This window comes from Neofelis nebulosa, chromosome 14, assembly GCF_028018385.1.
Source record: "Neofelis nebulosa isolate mNeoNeb1 chromosome 14, mNeoNeb1.pri, whole genome shotgun sequence".
Taxonomy (NCBI): domain Eukaryota; kingdom Metazoa; phylum Chordata; class Mammalia; order Carnivora; family Felidae; genus Neofelis; species Neofelis nebulosa.
In genome coordinates this window covers 54,545,353-54,565,774 of record NC_080795.1, presented here as the reverse complement: position 1 = coordinate 54,565,774, position 20,422 = coordinate 54,545,353, and the positions used below count along the sequence as shown (strand labels likewise).

The window sequence follows — 20,422 nt, the reverse complement described above, 5'->3', positions numbered from 1 at the left end:
TATATTCATACTTATATTAAAAACTGGTCAGTACAATATTCTTAAATTTTGCCAGTTTTTTTAATATAATTAACTATTACTTGATATTCCTGAAATATGGGAAAGACACACATAAAAAATTTTTTTCCATTCAAAAACTTTCATATTTTCCTTTCATAACTAAAGATAAATAGTGTTCTTTATATATTCTGAAGGACCTTTAAAATCCCAATTTTTAAATGCCTACTATCAGGTCAGCTTCTGAGTGCAAGTTAATGCAAAATATATGTTTCTTATCTGATCAATCCTATGGAAAAAAAATGTGCATGAGAATAAAAAAGAAACCTTTGTAAGTTGACCCACTGTGTGTATTCAGTTCCCACAACATAATATTTCCTGTACCTGCCAATCCACAGCATCCATTAGAGATAGGACTTTGGAACCAGCCTCTGCAGTTTCTGAGAGCTTAGTTTTATATATTGAATGTGGAAATCCATGAAGATCCAGCTCACCAAACACCCCTGAAATAGAAAAGCTTCTATTTATTCACCACATAGTACTGAGTTAGGTGCTAATATAAAATGAAACCATTCATTTTAATAAATGATTGGATATTTTAGAATGAATGGAATGAAGTTGGATATCTGCTCAGGGTTATACAAGATGGCTTTGGCTCTTTGAGCCACTTCTAGGAATCTGGTCCATAGAAATTAAAGCCAGCGCACAAGGATACATGAATGAGAATGCCCACCATAATCCTAGAAAATATTGGAAAAATGGAATAAATCTAAATGTACATCAATAAGAGAATGATGGAATAAATTATAATATACTAATACATTAGGGTAATATGCTATAAAAAGACAGAGTGTTATCTGTAAATATTGACGTAGAAAGATATCCATAACATGTTAACTGAGAAAGAAAACTGCATAGGAATATATTTAGTTTGACCATGTTTTTGTAAAAGGCACAATACTATAACCACAAATCAATATATGCAATATGAATGTACACATATATAAAGAACATGAGAAGACATGTAAAAACTGCCAATTTTTTACATGATACTAGATACTAGTTTCCTCATGATGGGGTAGTATTGGAAAGATGTATACTTTTTCTTAATATTTTTTATTGATATCATTTATGTTGTTTGAAATGTTACTTTTGAAACAAAAAAATAAACACATAAAAGCAAGTTCTTTTTAAGATGGAATTTGTCTGCCTTGGAACACTTACCAGTGGAGAGCTGACTCCTTCAGTCAAAGCCATTTTTTATGCCCCTATTTACTGATTGTCACCGTTTAGAAATTGTATTGCAAAGCGACTGCAGCACATGCTTGTATGTATCTTTCCAACAGATATGCAGCACTGTTAATAAACTTGGTTATTAATCATGACCAAATAAACCCTCTCAGTTCCTTTACTTTCCAGGCTCAGATAGGAATACGTACAGCCATACACATCCAACAGGAAAGTATAAAGTTCAGCAACAGTTGTGACTGGATAACTGATGGCAGTCAACTGATTCACAGATTATTAACACTATAAGTAGAATAATGTGTAGAAAAGTTACCTTTTAAGGGAAAAGCACTAAGATATGAGAAAGTATGATTATTTATAAAAAGAGACAGTTATAAAGAAAACCAGATTGGAGAAATAATACACATATGGAGAGATTAATGTTAGTTTTGCAATGAATTATATTTTGGTTTCAAATATGCACATCTATACTTATTTTAGTGTGACATGATTTAAACATTTTAAAATTTATTTTTATAATGCTTTACTATAAATAAATGTCTGTAAAGTCTTCTGATACCATAACATCATGAACTGGTAAGTATTTTAGTGCCATATGTCTTAAAATAGATTCTCAGGGCACCTGGGTGGCTCAGTTGGTTGAGCGTCTGACTTCAGCTCAGGTCATGGTCTTGTGGTTTGTGAGTTCGAGCCCCGCATCGGGCTCTGTGCTGACAGCTCAGAGCCTAGGGCCCGCTTCAGATTCTGTGTCTCCCTCTCTCTGACCCTGCCCCGCTCATACTCTGTCTCTGTCTCTCTCTCTCTCTCAAGAATAAATAAACATTAGGGGCGCCTGGGTGGCTCAGTCGGTTAAGCGTCCGACTTCGGCTCAGGTCATGATCTCACGGTCTGTGGGTTCTAGCCCCGTGTCGGGCTCTGAGCTGACAGCTCAGAGCCTGGAGCCCGTTTCAGATTCTGTGTCTCCCTCTCTCTGTGACCCTCCCCCGTTTATGCTCTGTCTCTCTCTGTCTCAAAAATAAATAAACGTTAAAAAAAAAAAATTAAAAAAAAAAAAAAAAACATTAAAAAAATTAAAAAAAATAGATTCTCAAAACTGACATGATACTTTTGGTATCTGGAAACACATACCTAAGACCTTTGATCCTTGATTTGGTCCTTCTGGAAGTGCCCAGTCTGGAGTAGAACGATTTCCTCTAAGAACAATCTGTAATTCTCCTTTAAAAGGGTTATCTTCCCAGCCACCAATCAATCTACCTCCCTGCAGTGAAGCAGAAAATTGTTAATACTTAAAAATTGGGCAGAAAAAAATTTCACCCATAAAAATGGAATTAGAAAGATACTGGTAGCCTCCTCTAGTAAAAATGAATGAAATTTGTTATACAAAGAACACTATTGTATCTGGAAGCGACCTTGATTTAACCCTGTCACTTTGGGATAGGCTGCTTAAATGATTTTTCAAAGTCGGACTTACTAGCTACTTATTGTCAGCACTGTCTTAAAGCTGAGACCTGCTTAGACCTAAACTAGTGCTACTGGACAGATGACGTTTTATTTTAGCACAATATGACATATATGAAGTACACTCCTCACACTTAATTCCAAGCTGTGCCCATTAGGAGGCCTCATTGTTTTGTTTTGTTTTTTCAAATTTTTATTTAAATTTTAGTTAACATATAGTGTAATACTGGTTTAAGTAGTAGAATTCAGCGATTCATCACTTACATACAATATCTACTACAAGTGCCCTCCTTAATGCCCATCACCCATTTAGCCTACCCCCCACCCATCTCCCTCGGTCAACCCTGTTTGTTCTCTTAATGGTTTGTTTCCCTCTCTCTCTCTTTTTTTTCCCCCCTTTCCCCTATGTTCATCTATTTCGTTTCTTAAGGAGCCCTCTTTGTTGATAATAATAGCTACTACTAAATGCTTGCTGATTCTCTGCCAGGCATAATGTGTAAGGCTTTACATACATTATATCATTTGACCTTTACACTAAGCCCATGAATTGCTGTTATTATTCTCACTTGATAGGGGAGAAAACTGTTGCTAAAAGTGGTCAAATAACTTACCCAAGGTTCCCAACTGAGGTAAGGACTCAGTCGTACCTTTAATTTACCTCAAAGCTCATGCATCTAAATACTAAAATACTGCATATCTTTAAAGCAGTAAAGGCCTAGTTTTAGCAAAGAAAAGTTACTACTACTTTTATTTTCTTAGGACACTTAACAGCTTTTTGGCTAGGCCATTCTTTTTAATTAACAATAAAAACTGACAGAACAATTCAACCAATTATACTGTTACATATTCAAGACAGTCTGAGCTTTATGAGAGAATGAGGTGATTGTTCCAAACAACTGAAATATTTTTAGTAATCTTCTCCTGTTGTCATAATTCCATCTATGTCCATTCATTTTAAGAAACACTGTTTTCTTAAAAAAAGAAAAGGTTTATGGGGCGCCTGGGTGGCTCAGTTGGTTAAGCGTCTGACTTCGGCTCAGGTCACGATCTCGCGGTCCGTGAGTTCGAGCCCCATGTCGGGCTCTGGGCTGATGGCTCAGAGCCTGGAGCCTGCTTCCGATTCTGTGTCTCCCTCTCTCTCTGCCCCCCCCATTCATGCTCTGTCTCTGTCTCAAAAATAAAATAAACATTAATGTTAAAAAAATTTAAAAAAAAGAAAAAATAAAAGAAAAGGTTTAAATTTTTTATTTTTTTCCACAACTCCTGGAATCGGATTCTCTGGTTGTTGGAGCAAGTTGTGGGTTTAGCTTTACCTAACAATAATACAAATATTCTACGTAGGATTAAAAATGGACAAACTTCACAGTAAAAAGTAGCATAATTACTCCCTAAGGAATGTGTGGTCACCAGTTTAAAGGGCAGCAGAAATATATTGGACTTATATCATAGGTTAGAGCCAGTTATGTTTTTTATTCACATCGATGGAACATATGTTCTTATAATTTTTTTAATGTTAATTTATTTGAGAGAGAGAGAGAGAGAGAGAGAGAGACAGAAAGCAAACGGGGAAAGAGCAGAGAGAGAGGGAGACACAGAATCCGAAGCAGACTCCAGGCTCTAAGCTGTCAGCACAGAGCCTGACGCGAGGCTAGAACTCACAAACTATGAGATCATGACCTGAGCTGAAGTCTGACGCTTAACCGACTGAGCCACCCAGGCACCCCTATAATTTTTTCAGTAAATCTCCAACATCCTAGAATTAGACTAATAAAGGTATAAATTGTAAGACCCTTCCTCCTACCTGAAGCAATATGTAGGTAGCATTTAGAACAACTTTTCTGTAAGAAGACTCTGCAGCTCCCACACTGTGTTTATCTTCCAGTTCTAGAACTCCCCAAATAATGAGACTTTCCATTGGCGGAATATCTGTGTCTGCTACAATCCATGTTCCTATAAAACAATGCTTTATTATGAGAAATATAACATAATCCATAAACTATTGCCTGTAGATAAAAACAATGACAACCTTATCAGTGAGCCCTGGTTTTGAAGTTTGCAACCCTTTTTCCACACAATGACTTATTCTTACCTCTCCCAGGAAATCTGCTATCCTTAATCTTCAGGTTGAAATCCACATAAAACCCAGAAGGCTAGGTCTGGTACCCAGGACACAATAATAGAATCCATCTCTTCACATTTGCTCTTTCCCCAAGGTGTGCTGCTTAAAGGTGGAATGTAACTATTGTCGTATCTATCCTAATGTCACATAAATATAGGCATTTCATTTACTTACATTTATATACTTACCTTCAGGAATAACCACATTTGCCCCTGGGTGAGGTATGGTATAATTATTTGCTCGAGATGATTGCCAAAAAGAATCATTTGACCATAAGCTGAAAAGAGAAGAGAAATGATTCCATTAAGTACTATCTCTATATACTTAATGACCATCTCCTTAGGGTGTACCACTATAATAGATGTTTCGGGGATGACAGAATGTAAATTAGAGAATTTATACATTGTCACTAAGCAGACGAGCTGATAGGTGCAATTGGTAGGACACTTAACACATATGACTACATATACAGCTTTTTTTTTCTCCATCGAAGAAAACTTCCTTTCCATCTACAGTCTGAATCACTTTTTCTCCCACTAAATCCTCATTGTAATACCCTCATTTTGGCTAAGATGTAAATTACTTAATTTCCTTATAAGATTTCACATGACAGAAAGTGAAAAGAAATGTATCCTGGGGCACCTGGGTAGCTTAGTCAGTTAAGCACCCAACTCTTGATTTCAGCCCAGGTCATGATCTTGCAATTCATGAGTTTGAGCCCTGCAATTGGGCTCTGTGTCAGCATGGAGCCTGCTTGAGATTCTGTCTCTCTCTCTCTCTCTCTCTCTCTCTCTCTCTCTCTCTCTCTGCCCCTCTCTGGCTCACTCTTTCTCTTTCTCTCAAAAAATAAAATAAAATATTTTTTTTAAAAAAGAAAAGGAATGCATCCTTTGTCCATTTAAAGACCCTTACATGTGGTGCTACTGCATGGGGAAAGGGGAAATAGGATATGGTCAGTTAGATTCTGTGAAGGGAGGGATGGAATTGGCGATGTGAATTGGCAACGATGAGTCAATGAGGTTAAGCCCCTGGGCTGGAGTCAGGGATGGTAGGTGTACAACCAGAGTGAGGGTTATGTTAAACTGAAATAGATATAAAAAGTGCTTTGGGGGAGAGGCAGTCTCCTCTTTTCATCACTATACTTTCCAGAAACCACCTCAAGTCCAAATTGTTGTAAAGAATATTATTATAAAGTTGATGATATTTTCCTACTGGAAAACATTCACAATCAGTGGTTGCTTCCTTAACTAGTAAAAACTTTAAAAATTCTATGATACTAATTCTGGAATTCTAAAAAAGGGTCAATATACAGTTTGGTTAAAAGTATACTTGTAGTATACATTTAAATTACTAATTTTATCATTAAGAAATGTGTTAATCAAAAATTCTGTTACAAAAATTTGTTTTAATAGTTTTAAAAGTGAGGTTAGCAGTTAGACTGACAATAATACATTATTTTTCAAGAAGCAATTTTAGGGAAGGTTTGTTTAAGGTTGTATCTTTCTAACTAAATAACCTGGCCAGCATTGTACAGATTGGATAATTGATTTTATCTAGCTCTTCTCAAGATTAATAGCCTTTCATTCTTACCCCTACTAGCACTATACCATGCATTTTATACATTCTTCTTCTTACTGCCCATCGTTATAATCAATGAAATGAAGCCTAATACTTCTTAAACTAAGCATATGTGTGTTGAATAGCTAGAGCTTTACATCCTAATCTTGAGGTACCAGCTCTGGATCAAGATTCTGTTTGTTTTTACTGATAGCATTATCTGCATAATACTATTTAACAAATCCAATTATAGCCATTTCTAGAGAGCAGAACTCATACTATGAAAGGGAAAAACCCTATTCTAAGACCTATTCACGTAGCATAACAACATATTCCTCTATCACATTCTGGTCTAGACCAATCTAAACCTATTATGTGAGTCATAATGAATATTAATTAAATTTTCAACTATTTTTTCTACCCTAGACTACATAAGGGCTTTTTGGTCAATAACCCTGATGGCCCATGTCTCTTACAAAGCTCTCTAGAGTCTTTTCATGAGCCTTTCTTCACTGCCCCTCTGTAATGCTGACAGAGTAGCAAAAGTGGTCTTTCCAAAATGCAATTTGGAGTATGTTACTTCTCAGCTGAAAATCATTTAAAAGCTTCTACTTCTTAATACTAACTGCCTGCCTGAGCTGAATGGTCTGATGTCTACCTGTTTCCAACAATATTTCCAGGCTACTCTCTTCTGCTCACCAGGGTCCAGCCATGCTGATTTTCTCTCTGTTCCTAGATATACCACACTCTTTCCCACTTCAGGGCCAAGATGCTTCCTTGGCTTAGAACACTCCTCTCCCACCCTTCCCATGGTCCTCTCTTCCTCACCCTTTGGCTCTCAGCTGGAATTTCCCATCCTTTCTAACCATTCCACCCAAAGGAGGTCCCTGTCATGTTGCTCTCTGTCCCAGCCCCTAACCATTGCCCTTATAACCTTTATTACAACTTACACTCATGTGCTTTATTTTCTCTTTACTTTTTTGTTTCTTTGCTTTCTTTTGTTGGCATCTATCTCTTTGGATAGAATGTGAGTGCAATGAGGGCAGGGACCACATCTTTGTTGTTTACAATGGACTCCCCAATGCTCAGCACAGTGTCTGAGGCATAGCAGGTGCTCAGCACATTTTTTTAAATGATTGGGTTAATATATAAGTAAATTCAATTATTCTTTTTGTATAGTAGCTACTGTAGTATGTCTATATTTTGAAATGTAATTCACCTAATAAGAAATATTGAGGCATACTTGATGCATAGTAGTAGGCTCTTAAGTGCCCACTAAATGTTAGCTTTTATCATCGCTAACATTATTTTTATGATTACTTGTCCATAAAGGACAAAAATAACATAAAATCAGGATCATACCTTTAAGGGTCTTAAAGGCTAGTACAGTCATCACATACTAGTTCCATGATATATGGTAATTGCTATAATACAAGGTAGAGATGACATTTCACATGAGACATAAAGGTAAAGGTCTATGTAAGTTTCAAAGACAGAAAAATCATTTTTAACTAGGAGAATTAACATACATTAGGGAATCAAACATTTTTTTTTTAATTTTTTTTTTAATGTTTTTATTTATTTTTGAGACAGAGAGAGACAGAGCATGAGCAGGGGAGGGGCAGAGAGAGAGGGAGACACAGAATCGGAAGCAGGCTCCAGGCTCTGAGCTGTCAGCACAGAGCCCGACGCGGGGCTCGAACTCACAGACCGCGAGATCGTGACCTGAGCCGAAGTCGGACGCTCAACCGACTGAGCCACCCAGGCGCCCCAGGGAATCAAACATTTGAACTAAAATAAGTTGTATTACAAGATTTGGCCATGATAGTTATTCTAGACAAAGAAGACATGACCTGCTAAGAAAGCATTGGATTAATGAGGAGACTTAGTTTCTGGTGCTATTCTGAAAGTGTCATCAAAAGTTTTGTGAAGTCGCTGGGGCGCCTGGGTGGCGCAGTCGGTTAAGCGTCCGACTTCAGCCAGGTCACGATCTCGCGGTCCATGAGTTCGAGCCCCGCGTCAGGCTCTGGGCTGATGGCTCGGAGCCTGGAGCCTGTTTCCGACTCTGTGTCTCCCTCTCTCTCTGCCCCTCCCCCGTTCATGCTCTGTCTCTCTCTGTCCCAAAAATAAATAAAAAACGTTGAAAAAAAAAAAAAAAAAAAAAAGTTTTGTGAAGTCGCGTAATTCACTAAAGGTCATTGGCGCCCGCTTTCTCACATATATAGTAAGTGAGTTGGCCTAGCAATCCATATCTAACATTCTGCAAGTTTGAGATTACCAGTAACATTCACACATAATTTTTGTGAGACGTTTCCATTTTCTCATCAGGGTGGTTATAAGGCCCAAGTGAAGTAATGAGTGTGGACATGCCTGGTGACTTACAAGGCATTGCGCAGGTCCAGGGCATTATTTTCTCAACCAAGAGTGAGGTGTGAAAACCATCAAGTGCTATCAAAGGTATTAACAAACAAAAGGCCTGTATACTTATATGTGGCTGGTCGCTTCCTGGGATTTGGTTTTCTTGATGGGGGATGTACAGGAAAGCAATCCTGGAGAATGCAGCAGTAAGCTTGGAAATTAATAATAACATCTTTCACATCAGGATCCAGGGTCCCAGAAATGGGCTGGCTCTGCTGAAGTTCATTTCTTCCTGACACTGGAGGTGAAGGAAAGTATTTTAAATTAATATGATGATCAGGGCACCTGGGTGGCTCTAGTGGTTACGTGTCTGGCTTCAGCTCAGTTCCTGATCTCAGGGTTCATGAGTTTGAGCCCCGCATCAGGCTGTCTGCTGTCAGTGTGGAGCCTGCTTCCGATCATCTGTCTCCCTCTCTCTCTGCTCCTCCTACCATTTGTGCTCTCTCTCAAAAATAAATAAACATTTAAAAAAAATTTAAAAACAGTAAATTCATAAGATGACTAAAGAACTTGAATGTAGACAAAGCCATGGCAACTTGAAAATATGCTTTAGATAGTAGCTTGGTAGAGCTCAAACGTATGCAATACATATGGAAAAATTCTGATGAAATGCACATGTCTTATTGAGAAGCAGTCAAACTGTCTTGACAAAACAAGTATTCTGGAACTCAAAATGTATTCTTAAATATTTATAATTGCCCCAAATAATAAAATAATAAAAATGGAAACGAAATATTTGACAGCTTCCTTTGTACTCATTTCCTCTAATTTTGTGAAATAAATGTCAGGGCCATGTGTAACAGTGTTGGTGTTATCTCAAACATAAAATGTAAGTTCTGGGACACCCGGGTGGCTAAGCCAGTTCAGCATCTAACTCTTAATTTCAGCTCAGGTCATGATCTCAGGGTTGTGGAATCGAGCCCAGTGTAAGACTCTGCACTGAGCATGAAGTCTGCCTGAGATTCTCCCTCCCTCTCTCTCTCTCTCTCTTTCCCCCTCTGCCCCTCTCCCCACCAGCTCACTTTCTTAAATAAATAAATAAATACATACATACATACATACATACATACATACATACATACATAAAATCGTTAAAAAATTCTTGTAAAAAATAAAATGTAAGTTCTTAATTCAACTCAAGGCCCTTTTCTTTTCTTTTCTTTTTCAATATATGAAGTTTATTGTCAAATTGGTTTCCATACAACACCCAGTGCTCATCCCAAAAGGTGCCCTCCTCAATACCCATCACCTACCCTCCCCTCCCTCCCACCCCCCATCAACCCTCAGTTTGTTCTCAGTTTTTAAGAGTCTCTTATGCTTTGGCTCTCTTCCACTCTAACCTCTCTCTTTTTTTTTTTTTTCCTTCCCCTCCCCCATGGGTTTCTGTTAAGTTTCTCAGGATCCACATAAGAGTGAAAACATATGGTATCTGTCTTTCTCTGTATGGCTTATTTCACTTAGCATCACACTCTCCAGTTCCATCCACGTTGCTACAAAAGGCCATATTTCATTCTTTCTCATTGCCACATAGTATTCCATTGTGTATATAAACCACAATTTCTTTATCCATTCATCAGTTGATGGACATTTAGGCTCTTTCCATAATTTGGCTATTGTTGAGAGTGCTGCTATAAACATTGGGGTACAAGTGCCCCTATGCATCCGTACTCCTGTATCCCTTGGGTAAATTCCTAGCAGTGCTATTGCTGGGTCATAGGGTAGGTCTATTTTAATTTTTTGAGGAACCTCCACACTGTTTTCCAGAGTGGCTGCACCAATTTGCATTCCCACCAACAGTGCAAGAGGGTTCCCATTTCTGCACATCCTCTCCAGCATCTATAGTCTCCTGATTTGTTCATTTTGTCAAGGCCCTTTTCAACATAAATTCAGTCTCTAATCCTTTCACTCAGCAAACATTTCTTGATTCCTGCTATATGCAGGACACTGTATGGCATATTTGCTCATTAAGCTATTTTTCTCTTCCTTTAGACAAAGCATTAGATAAAAGAATCACTTCTGCCCAATGAACACATACCCAAGTAATACAGAGTACTTGTGTTTGCTTCAAGGTGCCAGTCTCCATTCTTGCTAGTATTCCAACTCAACAGATTTGAAGAGCCATTCCTCATATCAAGAACATTAAACATATCAGGATTTTGAGTGAAGTTATGAGATATGATTACATAGTCTTCTTCCTATAAAAGTTTTCCCCCAAATATGATTTCTTTTATATGGTAATATCCTACATAATATACATTAATTTTGATGACATATAGATACAGCTTATATTAAGACTTAAGTTGTGGTTTTAGTTTGTCATTTTGCATTCATATTTTGTTTAGTAACATTTACACATTTATGGAAATAATGCTAACTATATCCTAAGGCAACAAAAGTCTTTCTCTCTCTCTCTCTCTCTCTCTCTCTCTGTATATGCATACACATACACACATATCTAGAGAATATTTTATTTCTATAATGTTTGAAACATTTAAAACAATGATAGGTATTGTTTTTGGCTACACGTCTGTAGTATAAGTAGAAGAATATGAATCCCAATTCAGGATACTGTTTACCACCAGAGGTGGAAAGTGGGGGAATAAGATTAGGGTAAGCCAAACAGGGGACTTCCATTTTATCTAAAAATTTTTTTTTTTTTAAAAATCAAAAGGAAATATACACAGAATGTTAGATTCAGATAGATCTAGGTGGTAGGCATAGAGGATTTGGCCTGTTGTTTTTTGTGTTTGATACATGAAATTACAAATTATAGGAGCACCTGGATGGCTCAGTCGGTTAAGTGTTCACCTTCAGCTCAGGTCATGATCTCGCAGTTCGTGGATTGGAGCCTGGTGTCAGGCTCTATGCTGATAGCTCAGGGCCTGGAGCCTGCTTTGGATTCTGTGTCTCCCTCTCTCTCTGTCCCTCCCCCACTAGTGCTCTGTCTCTCTCTTCTCTCAAAAATAAATAAACATTAAAAAAATTTTTAATAATACAAATTATAAAGCCTTTGACTGGTACCTGGAACATCATAAGCACTCAATAAATGCTAGTTATTATTACGGTGATAATAAAAGGACACCAGCTTAGTATTATGGGAATATGGCAGAGATTGTTGACTTCGATTCCTACACAAGGTTCCTTTTTTTTGGCTGCTTAGATTCAGGGTGGGTCATGAAGTGTGTGCAGGTCAGCATGTGAGGCAAGCACCTTCCATGCTGCATTCGTGTTATATGCAATCATAATTATTAGAAGATGAATTTTATAGCTCTTTACCTTAAATCCATAGAATGTTGATGTATAGGATATGTTGGTTATGTGACCTACATCTTTAAAATACCAGTTAATGTGCTTTGCATTTGGAATCAGAGCCATCCATCCAGACATATGAGTCAGTCGTTTCTTCTGAAAGGGAACAATGCTTGTGCCTATAGCAGAATGCAAAACAAACAAATAATAGTGATCTCTATCTCTAGAAAATTCCTATTTTTACCAAGAAGTGCAAATGTCAAATATTAGCCAAGCCAACGGAAGTCTCTGAAGAAGTCAACATAGCATTTCATTACTTATATTCTAAATGTCTTTGTTAACTGAAGGCCCCAATGTTTAATATTCCACTTAACTAAAATACAAAATGCTTTCTCACTTAGAATTCTGAACTGAGATGACATCATTATTCCTTAGGGAAAGATAAAATTCAAACATGATGATGATTATGACCACTATAACAAAAGTGTTTAAATATATTAACACAGTGCTTTAAGTATTATTGGTCTAAAATATAATTCTTTTGAGGAGTCCCTAGGTGGCTCAGTTGGTTAAGTGTCTGACTCTAGATTTTGGTTCAGGTCATGATCTCATGGTTCGTGGGATTGAGCCCTGTGCCAGGCTCTGTGCTTACAGCGTGGAGCCTACTTGGGATTCTCTCTTTCCCTCTCTCTCTCTGTGCCTGCGCTGTGCGTGCATTCTCTCGCTCTCTCAAAATAAATAAATACATAAAAATTTTTTAAAACTATGTACTGTGTTGCTATTCTTTTAAGAACTTAATTCTTCAGGATGCTTCATTTGCAGGGCATGTCAATATAAGTTCTAATTCTTTATTAGATTTCCTGTATTTGTTGAGTTAACAAAATCTGAGTAACAAGTACTAATGGAAAGATTTGATTTAAAGCTCTTAAGGATCTAGGTTGCCACCAGACTTACCATGAACAGTGGCCATGATACCCTAAATTTTGTGAACAAACTTGGGACCTAAACTACCTGTTATGAGAAAAAAAATATTTAATTTGGTAATTCTTGTTCATGAGAGAGTGCCTGACAACTTCAGCTAAAGATTTGAGAAGAATTCTTACAATGTAAAGAAGAGATCTATGATTAATTGCTTACATTCTATTTTTTCCATTCCCTTCCCTCTCTCTTGTCATCTCTGATTGAACTTTATGCTAAATTTGCAAACTCTTCCCTTATAAATTTAGGAAGAGGAAGCTACAAGAAAGACTATAAAATAAACTCTCATCCTTTTTCTTTGGAGAATGAGGCAAAAAAGTTCCAATATTAAGGAGGAACAAATTCATTAATTCTTAAGCTTGTGAATTAGCACTGCATTTAAAAAGGTCATGAGCAGAGACCCTGAAAACATACAGTTCCAAATGACCTCCAATGTATGAGAAGAACTATGATGATTTCAATTTTATTCAGTGAGTATTTATTCCTCTCTCTTCCTTAAGTGCAGTGTAGACTCCTCAGGCCTATTGATGTTGGGGGACCAGACACTCATAACCATTTGAAAAGTGCTAGCTGAGTGAGCCTTGCCATCTTGAGCCTCTGGTTGCAATGCAGAGATCCTGCCCCAGGGAGCTGGCTCTCCTTTCAGCATGTGCTCTGGAATAAACACACATGGAACAACCTGAATTCAACTGTTGGGGAGGAGCAGAGCCCACTGGTTCCTCACCTTCAGGCAAAGCATCCTAGCCGAGCACAGCCAAGATCACCCAACCCCCAGTCCTCAGACACGAGAGTGAAAACAAATGATTGTAGATTTAAGCTATTAAGTTTGGGGACAGTCTGTCAGGAAGCAATAGCTGACTTAGATAAGAGTTCATGACAATCATCCACAACCCCTAGAATTTGCTCTATGTTTGGCAGAACCAACCTCCACCAAAGTTTTTCTGATGCATGGAATTATACTTTAAGCTGAACTTCCTTCATGATTGTTTTGTAAATAAAACTAATTATCATTTTTAATAGTTATTTTTGTTTTCTTAATTTTTTTTCAGATGCATTCATTTTCAGCACGTTGATTTTAAGCATCTTGGACTGAAATTTGAAATTGATATTTAAAAAAATAGTATCATTAAAAGTAAGTGTCTCAGATTAATTTGCCATCTGGTCTATAGTATCACTAACAGTGTCAAAAATTAATTTGCCATCTGGTCTAACTTTACATATGAATTCATAAAGATATGTATATTCATACATATATACATAAAGATACACACATCACCATGTATAAGACCCTTTGATAAAGACATCTAAAGATATATGTAAAGTTATATCAAATCTTATTTCCCACTTTTCTAGTATATTTGTTGAACTTTTGATTCATTTAGTATATATATAAAATGAGAACAAGTGATCTTTTTTTTTTGTTTTTAATTCTTAGTACTAAGTAATTTTATTTGGATTTAATGGAGATAAAATAAAAATAGTCAAATTTGCTTGACTATGAAAATTGATTTATTTTTTATGTCACATTATAAAGGAAAATACCTGGCATGATGTTTTCTCTACTCTGTAATTTGGTCTGGGTACTACAACTAATTCCATTGTAATTCAATGCTTACTGAGTCTCCACTATCGCAATGTCTTGTATTGAGCTATGTGGGTGACAGAAAGATAAATTTATAGATCTTGCCACCAAGGTGTTCAGTTTAGTAATTAAATAAAAATCTTCATTCCTGAAAGGATCAGACAAAAAGGCACAGAGAGACTTCACAAGAAAGCTATAATCTCATAAATTCAGAAATATTAGACTTCTTAAATCAAAAATAAAAACAAATGGGGCACCTGGGTGGTTCTGTTGGTTAAGCATCCTGCTCTTGGTTTCGGCTCAGGTCATGATCTCACTGTTTGTGGATTTGAGCCCAAGTTGGGCTCCATGCTCACAGCATGGAACCTGCTTGGGAGCCTCTCTCTCCTTCTCTCTGCCCCTCCCCCACTCTCTTCCTCTCTCAAAATAAATAAACTTTTATGGGGCGCCTGGGTGGCGCAGTCGGTTAAGCGGCCGACTTCAGCCAGGTCACGATCTCGCGGTCCGTGAGTTTGAGCCCCGCGTCGGGCTCTGGGCTGATGGCTCGGAGCCTGGAGCCTGTTTCCGATTCTGTGTCTCCCTCTCTCTCTGTCCCTCCCCCGTTCATGCTCTGTCTCTCTCTGTCCCAAAAATAAAATAAAAATGATGAAAAAAAAATTTTTTTAAAAAAAAATAAAAATGAATAATAACACAAATAAAAAAACTTCTAAAATCATCGCTACTGCCACCACCACCACCACCAAAAAACCAACAATGACAAAAAACAAACCCTAAACTACAGACTCAAAATGTTTAAATATTACTACTGAAAAATAGTTAAAGGCATGTATATTTTTTTATTATGCTGTATATTTAAAATAATTTCCTCACAGTGGTTTGTACATCTCTGAGTCCTCTGGAAAATCATCTTAGACCACGTTTTATAAAAAGCTAATGTTCAGTCATAAAGTATTTGAAGATATGATTAAAACTTTTATCATAAGTAACTATTTGATAACATAATAATGGGAAATATTAATGGATTATCTCATCAGACAAAATAGCTTCATTTCCTTTTGGTGTTTTGGTTCCTTTTTGTTTTAGCTTCTCAGTTTTTAATCAGAAGAAAACATTCATAGATACTTTGCTTAAAATATTGTTTATTGTACCACTGTCTCTAAAAGTTTAAGTGATGTTGCTCCATCCCAGACATCTGGTAATCACAAGAAAAGGAATGGCTGCTGGGTTCATGTTTTTAAGCCACTGAGATAGTGGGTATAACCATTACCCAGAGAGTTGCTGTATGACCTTTTCAATTCATAGGAGGAAGAAACTCTAGTAAGAATGTTTTAAAAGTTAAATATAATAACTGATAACATCATAATAAATGATAAAAGAATTGCTTCGTACTTACTGTTTCCCCTGCAGATCTACTGTCCACTATTCTTCATGAGTTTGGACAGTGGGGAGCAGAGGAAGAAGAGAGGCAGAGAGGAATGTGTAATGAGCTCATTAGTCCCCTGACTCTCTCCCTGTGAGGAAGTAGGGGGTTCTCGGTGGGCTCCTGCATCTCTCCACCAAAGGGCACATTGCCATTTAACTTGCTTGTTTGGCTGGTGCAAATGCCAGAGGGATCATGAATAATGACAGCAAATTAATTCAACCTAGTCAGGTAATGATGTCAAGCTCATCTGATATTCCAGGTATGATATCATTACTAAAACAAATCGGTGAACCAATAATCCCTGGCACCTGGTGTACAGCTATTGACCTAACAAATGCCCCTCCAACCCATTTCAATCAACAAATATAATCAAAAGGCTCTGCCTTCACTAGCAGGGACAACAGTGTATTTTTACCGTCTTGCTCCAAGGACTATGTCAACTTTCCTACTCTCTGTAGTAATATTATCTGGAGGTTCCTTGAGCAGCAGAACATCATGCTGGTCCATGCATTTATTCGATATCCTCACATGCCCATTTTGGGTGTGTTATTTGTTTCCTGCCTGATAATGACTAATAAAAATATTATAATTTTTGGGGCGCCTGGGTGGCGCAGTCGGTTAAGCGTCCGACTTCAGCCAGGTCACGATCTTGCGGTCCGTGAGTTCGAGCCCCGCGTCGGGCTCTGGGCTGGTGGCTCAGAGCCTGGAGCCTGTTTCCGATTCTGTGTCTCCCTCTCTCTCTGCCCCTCCCCCGTTCATGCTCTGTCTCTCTCTGTCCCAAAAATAAATTAAAAAAACGTTGAAAAAAAAAATTAAAAAAAAAAATATTATAATTTTTCCATGTTCCAAATAGTGAGTGACAACTCAAAAAGATGATGATGAAAATAGAAAAATACTCAAGTTACTAGTTTAAACTATTGTATTTCACTTACCAAAAGAGTCTGAGAGAACCACATCCTTTTCAAGCAGAGATACTGGAGAAGGCTTGTTGAATGCCAAACGGTGGAAGCTGACTGAGGTGTCACAGACAGCCCCAGGGAACCCGATGCTCCACTCGGCTTCTTGTGTGCAGTGGGAAGGGTCCAGCAATGAGCTGTATGGAATGACAGTGTGTCCTCTGTGACCTAGGAGATGGACATAAACAGCATGTTTCCTGTATCATGTTAGAAAACTAAAAAAACCAACAAAACCCCAAACTGTCTACAACATATAGCTACTGTGACCCATAGTACCAGTAACAAAATCTAAAAGTCCTGGTAATTTATTTTTTTGGCATGGGGGAATAGGACCTCATATGGAAGCTTTGCAGTGGATTCTTTGGTTAGGGAGATTATTGTAGATGTAGATGAAACACAGGATCTGAAGAATCCATGAGAGCCAAATAAGGATGGGAAATAGGATAAGTAACTTACTCAAGGATACACAGAAGGATTCAAATCCAGGCAGTCTGACCACAGAGCCTGTACTCTTAACCAATGGACTGCCAACTACCATTAAATACCCAACCTGAATGAATTAGATAAACTAATAAAGGTTATACAAATTTTTATAAATGAGAATCACCCAAATGTTCTCCCTCTAAAAGCCACAATTAGAACAACAGTCAAAAGTCAACAACTATAGTTGAGAACTAAGTCTATTTGAATACTGAGATGAATCTTTTTCCATCTTACAAAGTCTTTCAAAAGTAAATTGTTAATATCTGTAGATTTACTTGTCAATGATCTCTTAAAGAATTATGCAGAATCCCACACATAATCCTTGTGATCTTATTTAGACAAATATATCATTAAAATGTGTACAGATACTAAACTGTAGAAATTATGAATAGTTACAGAAAATGTGGCATGCTCTATGTTGAATTTTGTACTACAGTTAACATATTCTTTGAACTAATTTCAAATTCAGAATTTAGAGTGGTAAGAAAAGGACTGGGGCGCCTGGGTGGTTCAGTCAGTTAAGTGTCTGACTTTGGCTCAGGTCACGATCTTATGGTTTGTGAGTTTGAGCCCCACATCCTGCTCTGTGCTGACAGCTCGGAGCCTGGAGCCTGCTTCAAATTCTGTGTCTCCCTCTCTCTCTGCCCCTCCCCTGTTCGCATTCTGTCTCTCTCTCTCAAAAATAAATAAACGTTAAAAAATAAAAAAAAAAGAGGAAAGAGTTAACAGTAGCCCTGTAACTTATTCCTTTCTTTTACAGTATTTTAGCAGGATATTTCTAGTTTGCTTACATTGCTTATGTAAATAAACCTGGAATATATACATTGATGGGGCATGATTAGCTTAGAGAATTTGGGTAATCATGTAAACAGTTTCTTATCTGTATAATTAACTGAATATAAAATGAATAAGCAAAAAATTTCCCTTTGTGGTCAGAGTTCCCATAAATATTCCTCAAAATTTGCTGTTAATCCAAACCAAAGTGCAAATGCAAGAGGAAAAAAAAAAGGATAAAGGATATTTTTAAAGGCTACACCTGACAATTTGGGCTTCTTCCACAAAAAGAGTGTCTCATCTGTGCCTAGTGCTGACCTATATCTTTAAATCATTGCCAAAGTTTGATGCTGGGTAAGATCTGTGACTCATGTGAGTCTGCTTTGACAGTTCAACTCTCTGTGTAAACATAAACATATTTCCAATGTATATTATCAGAAATTAGAATATAACATTACCTGTAAGTGAACCATCAACATCAATCAGTACCACTTCATGTTCCCATCGAAAGCCAGCCTTGTTTGGTGTGTGAAAATACTGGATGTCAACAAATTTTGCACTCCAACCTCCACATTTTTCATTACAAACTCCAGTGATGGATGTCACTCCCAAAGCTGCACAGTTGGGACGGTCAAAGTTCATAAAGTGTACAGAAGATACAGTCAAGCCTTCACTAAATGGGAGAACCAGGCCTTTCCTTGTGCAAAATGCAGACCCCATTCCCAGCTCATCAAGATGCCCAACTATTTTCGCATTTTTAATCACTGCTCCATTGGTTTCACCCCATCCCCCAACATATGGAGCCAGAATCCTCTTGGTCTCGATTCCAGCCTCATAATTATTTACCATCACAAAGTTATGGAACTGAAGGGCTCCTCCATTGACCCATTCAGCTCCTTTTTCACAGTTCCAAGTAGTAAGTGAATTAAATATCGCAGGCACTGGCACTGTAGAAGTACAAGATCCTGTTTGCATGGGGAAATATTCTTCAAATATCCATAGTCCAAACCAGCCTTGAGAATGAACAGTGTTGTTAAAGAATTCTCCAAGAGGAACTCTTTTTTGGCAAATGTTTCGGTCATAGGATGGCCCATCAGGATGGTTGTTCATTCGGTACCAAAAGCCAAAGTGAGTGCCTCCAGCAGCTGCATTGTGTCGTATGGTGTTGTTTGGGTTGGTTACCCAAAATGCAGCTGGGGTCACATCATCATTCAAAAGACTAGTACTTTGCTGCACAAAGACTGCCAAGTTATGTTGCAAAATATTGCCATGTTCAATACCATCTTCTATAAAAAATGCTCCTCCCTTGATATCATATATAATATTCCACTCAACCAGCAGGTGATGTGTGTTATGGATAGTAACCGCTCTGTTATAGGCCTGGTGAATTGCACAGCCTCTTACATAAGATGTAAATTGCAAATCTCCGAGCAGGTGCCAATGAATTGGATATCGCCCCAAGCGGAAAGCCTGGCCAGCATGGAATATCTGTCAAGCCCAGAAATCATAGCTATTTAGTGATACACAAAGACTCATAATTTGCCTGGCTTATATTTTCTTGTTTCATAACAATCTCCAATTTTACATTAATTATTATCGATACATTTATATCTGCCATATTATTCATGTTTATCCTTCAAATCTGTTATTTGACCTTCAATCCACATTGTTTTATTCAATATATAACAGCCCATACTTGTTACCAAATGAATGAATGAACAAAAGCCATCTTTGAATCTTGTTTTTCACCTCAATCTATTACTAAACTTCCATGTTTGGCAATATAAAACCTTTCAAAGACTTATTTTTCTCCTTCACTCTGATTCTTATATAATAATAACAAATATTTCTTGAATGTTTACCGATTGCCAGATATTGTGCTGTGTCCTATATGCATGATCAATCTTTACCACAGTCCTACAAGGTAGCCATTTGTCACCAACTTCACTTTACAGATGAAGTTTACGATGGCTAAGAATCTTGTTCATGGTCATAAAACTCCATTTAAACTCCATTAAAGGTGGTCTGATTCTAGGTTGGTGCTTTTATTAACCACTGTGCTGTGCTTTCTTTCAGTAGGTCTATAATCCATTAATTTAATACAGAGGATACCAGTGTGTGGGAGTGCGTGTGCAAGTGTGCAGGTGTAATATGATCCCATAATGTTAGAAAAAATATTA

At 37.5% G+C, this 20,422-nt stretch overlaps 1 protein-coding gene across 1 annotated transcript in view; it reads right to left on the bottom strand.

The window, feature by feature from the left end:
• Positions 1-20,422, bottom strand: part of PKHD1L1 (PKHD1 like 1) — a 159,903-nt gene that overhangs the window by 49,509 nt on the left and 89,972 nt on the right. The window contains exons 49-57 of the mRNA XM_058698855.1: positions 18,701-19,730; positions 16,962-17,153; positions 12,074-12,225; positions 10,833-10,992; positions 8,864-9,035; positions 5,011-5,099; positions 4,505-4,653; positions 2,374-2,503; positions 382-500 (exon numbers count right to left, since the gene is read on the bottom strand). Of these exons, the coding sequence (XP_058554838.1) occupies positions 382-500; positions 2,374-2,503; positions 4,505-4,653; positions 5,011-5,099; positions 8,864-9,035; positions 10,833-10,992; positions 12,074-12,225; positions 16,962-17,153; positions 18,701-19,730 (2,193 nt within the window). The remainder of the gene's footprint in view (positions 1-381; positions 501-2,373; positions 2,504-4,504; positions 4,654-5,010; positions 5,100-8,863; positions 9,036-10,832; positions 10,993-12,073; positions 12,226-16,961; positions 17,154-18,700; positions 19,731-20,422) is intronic.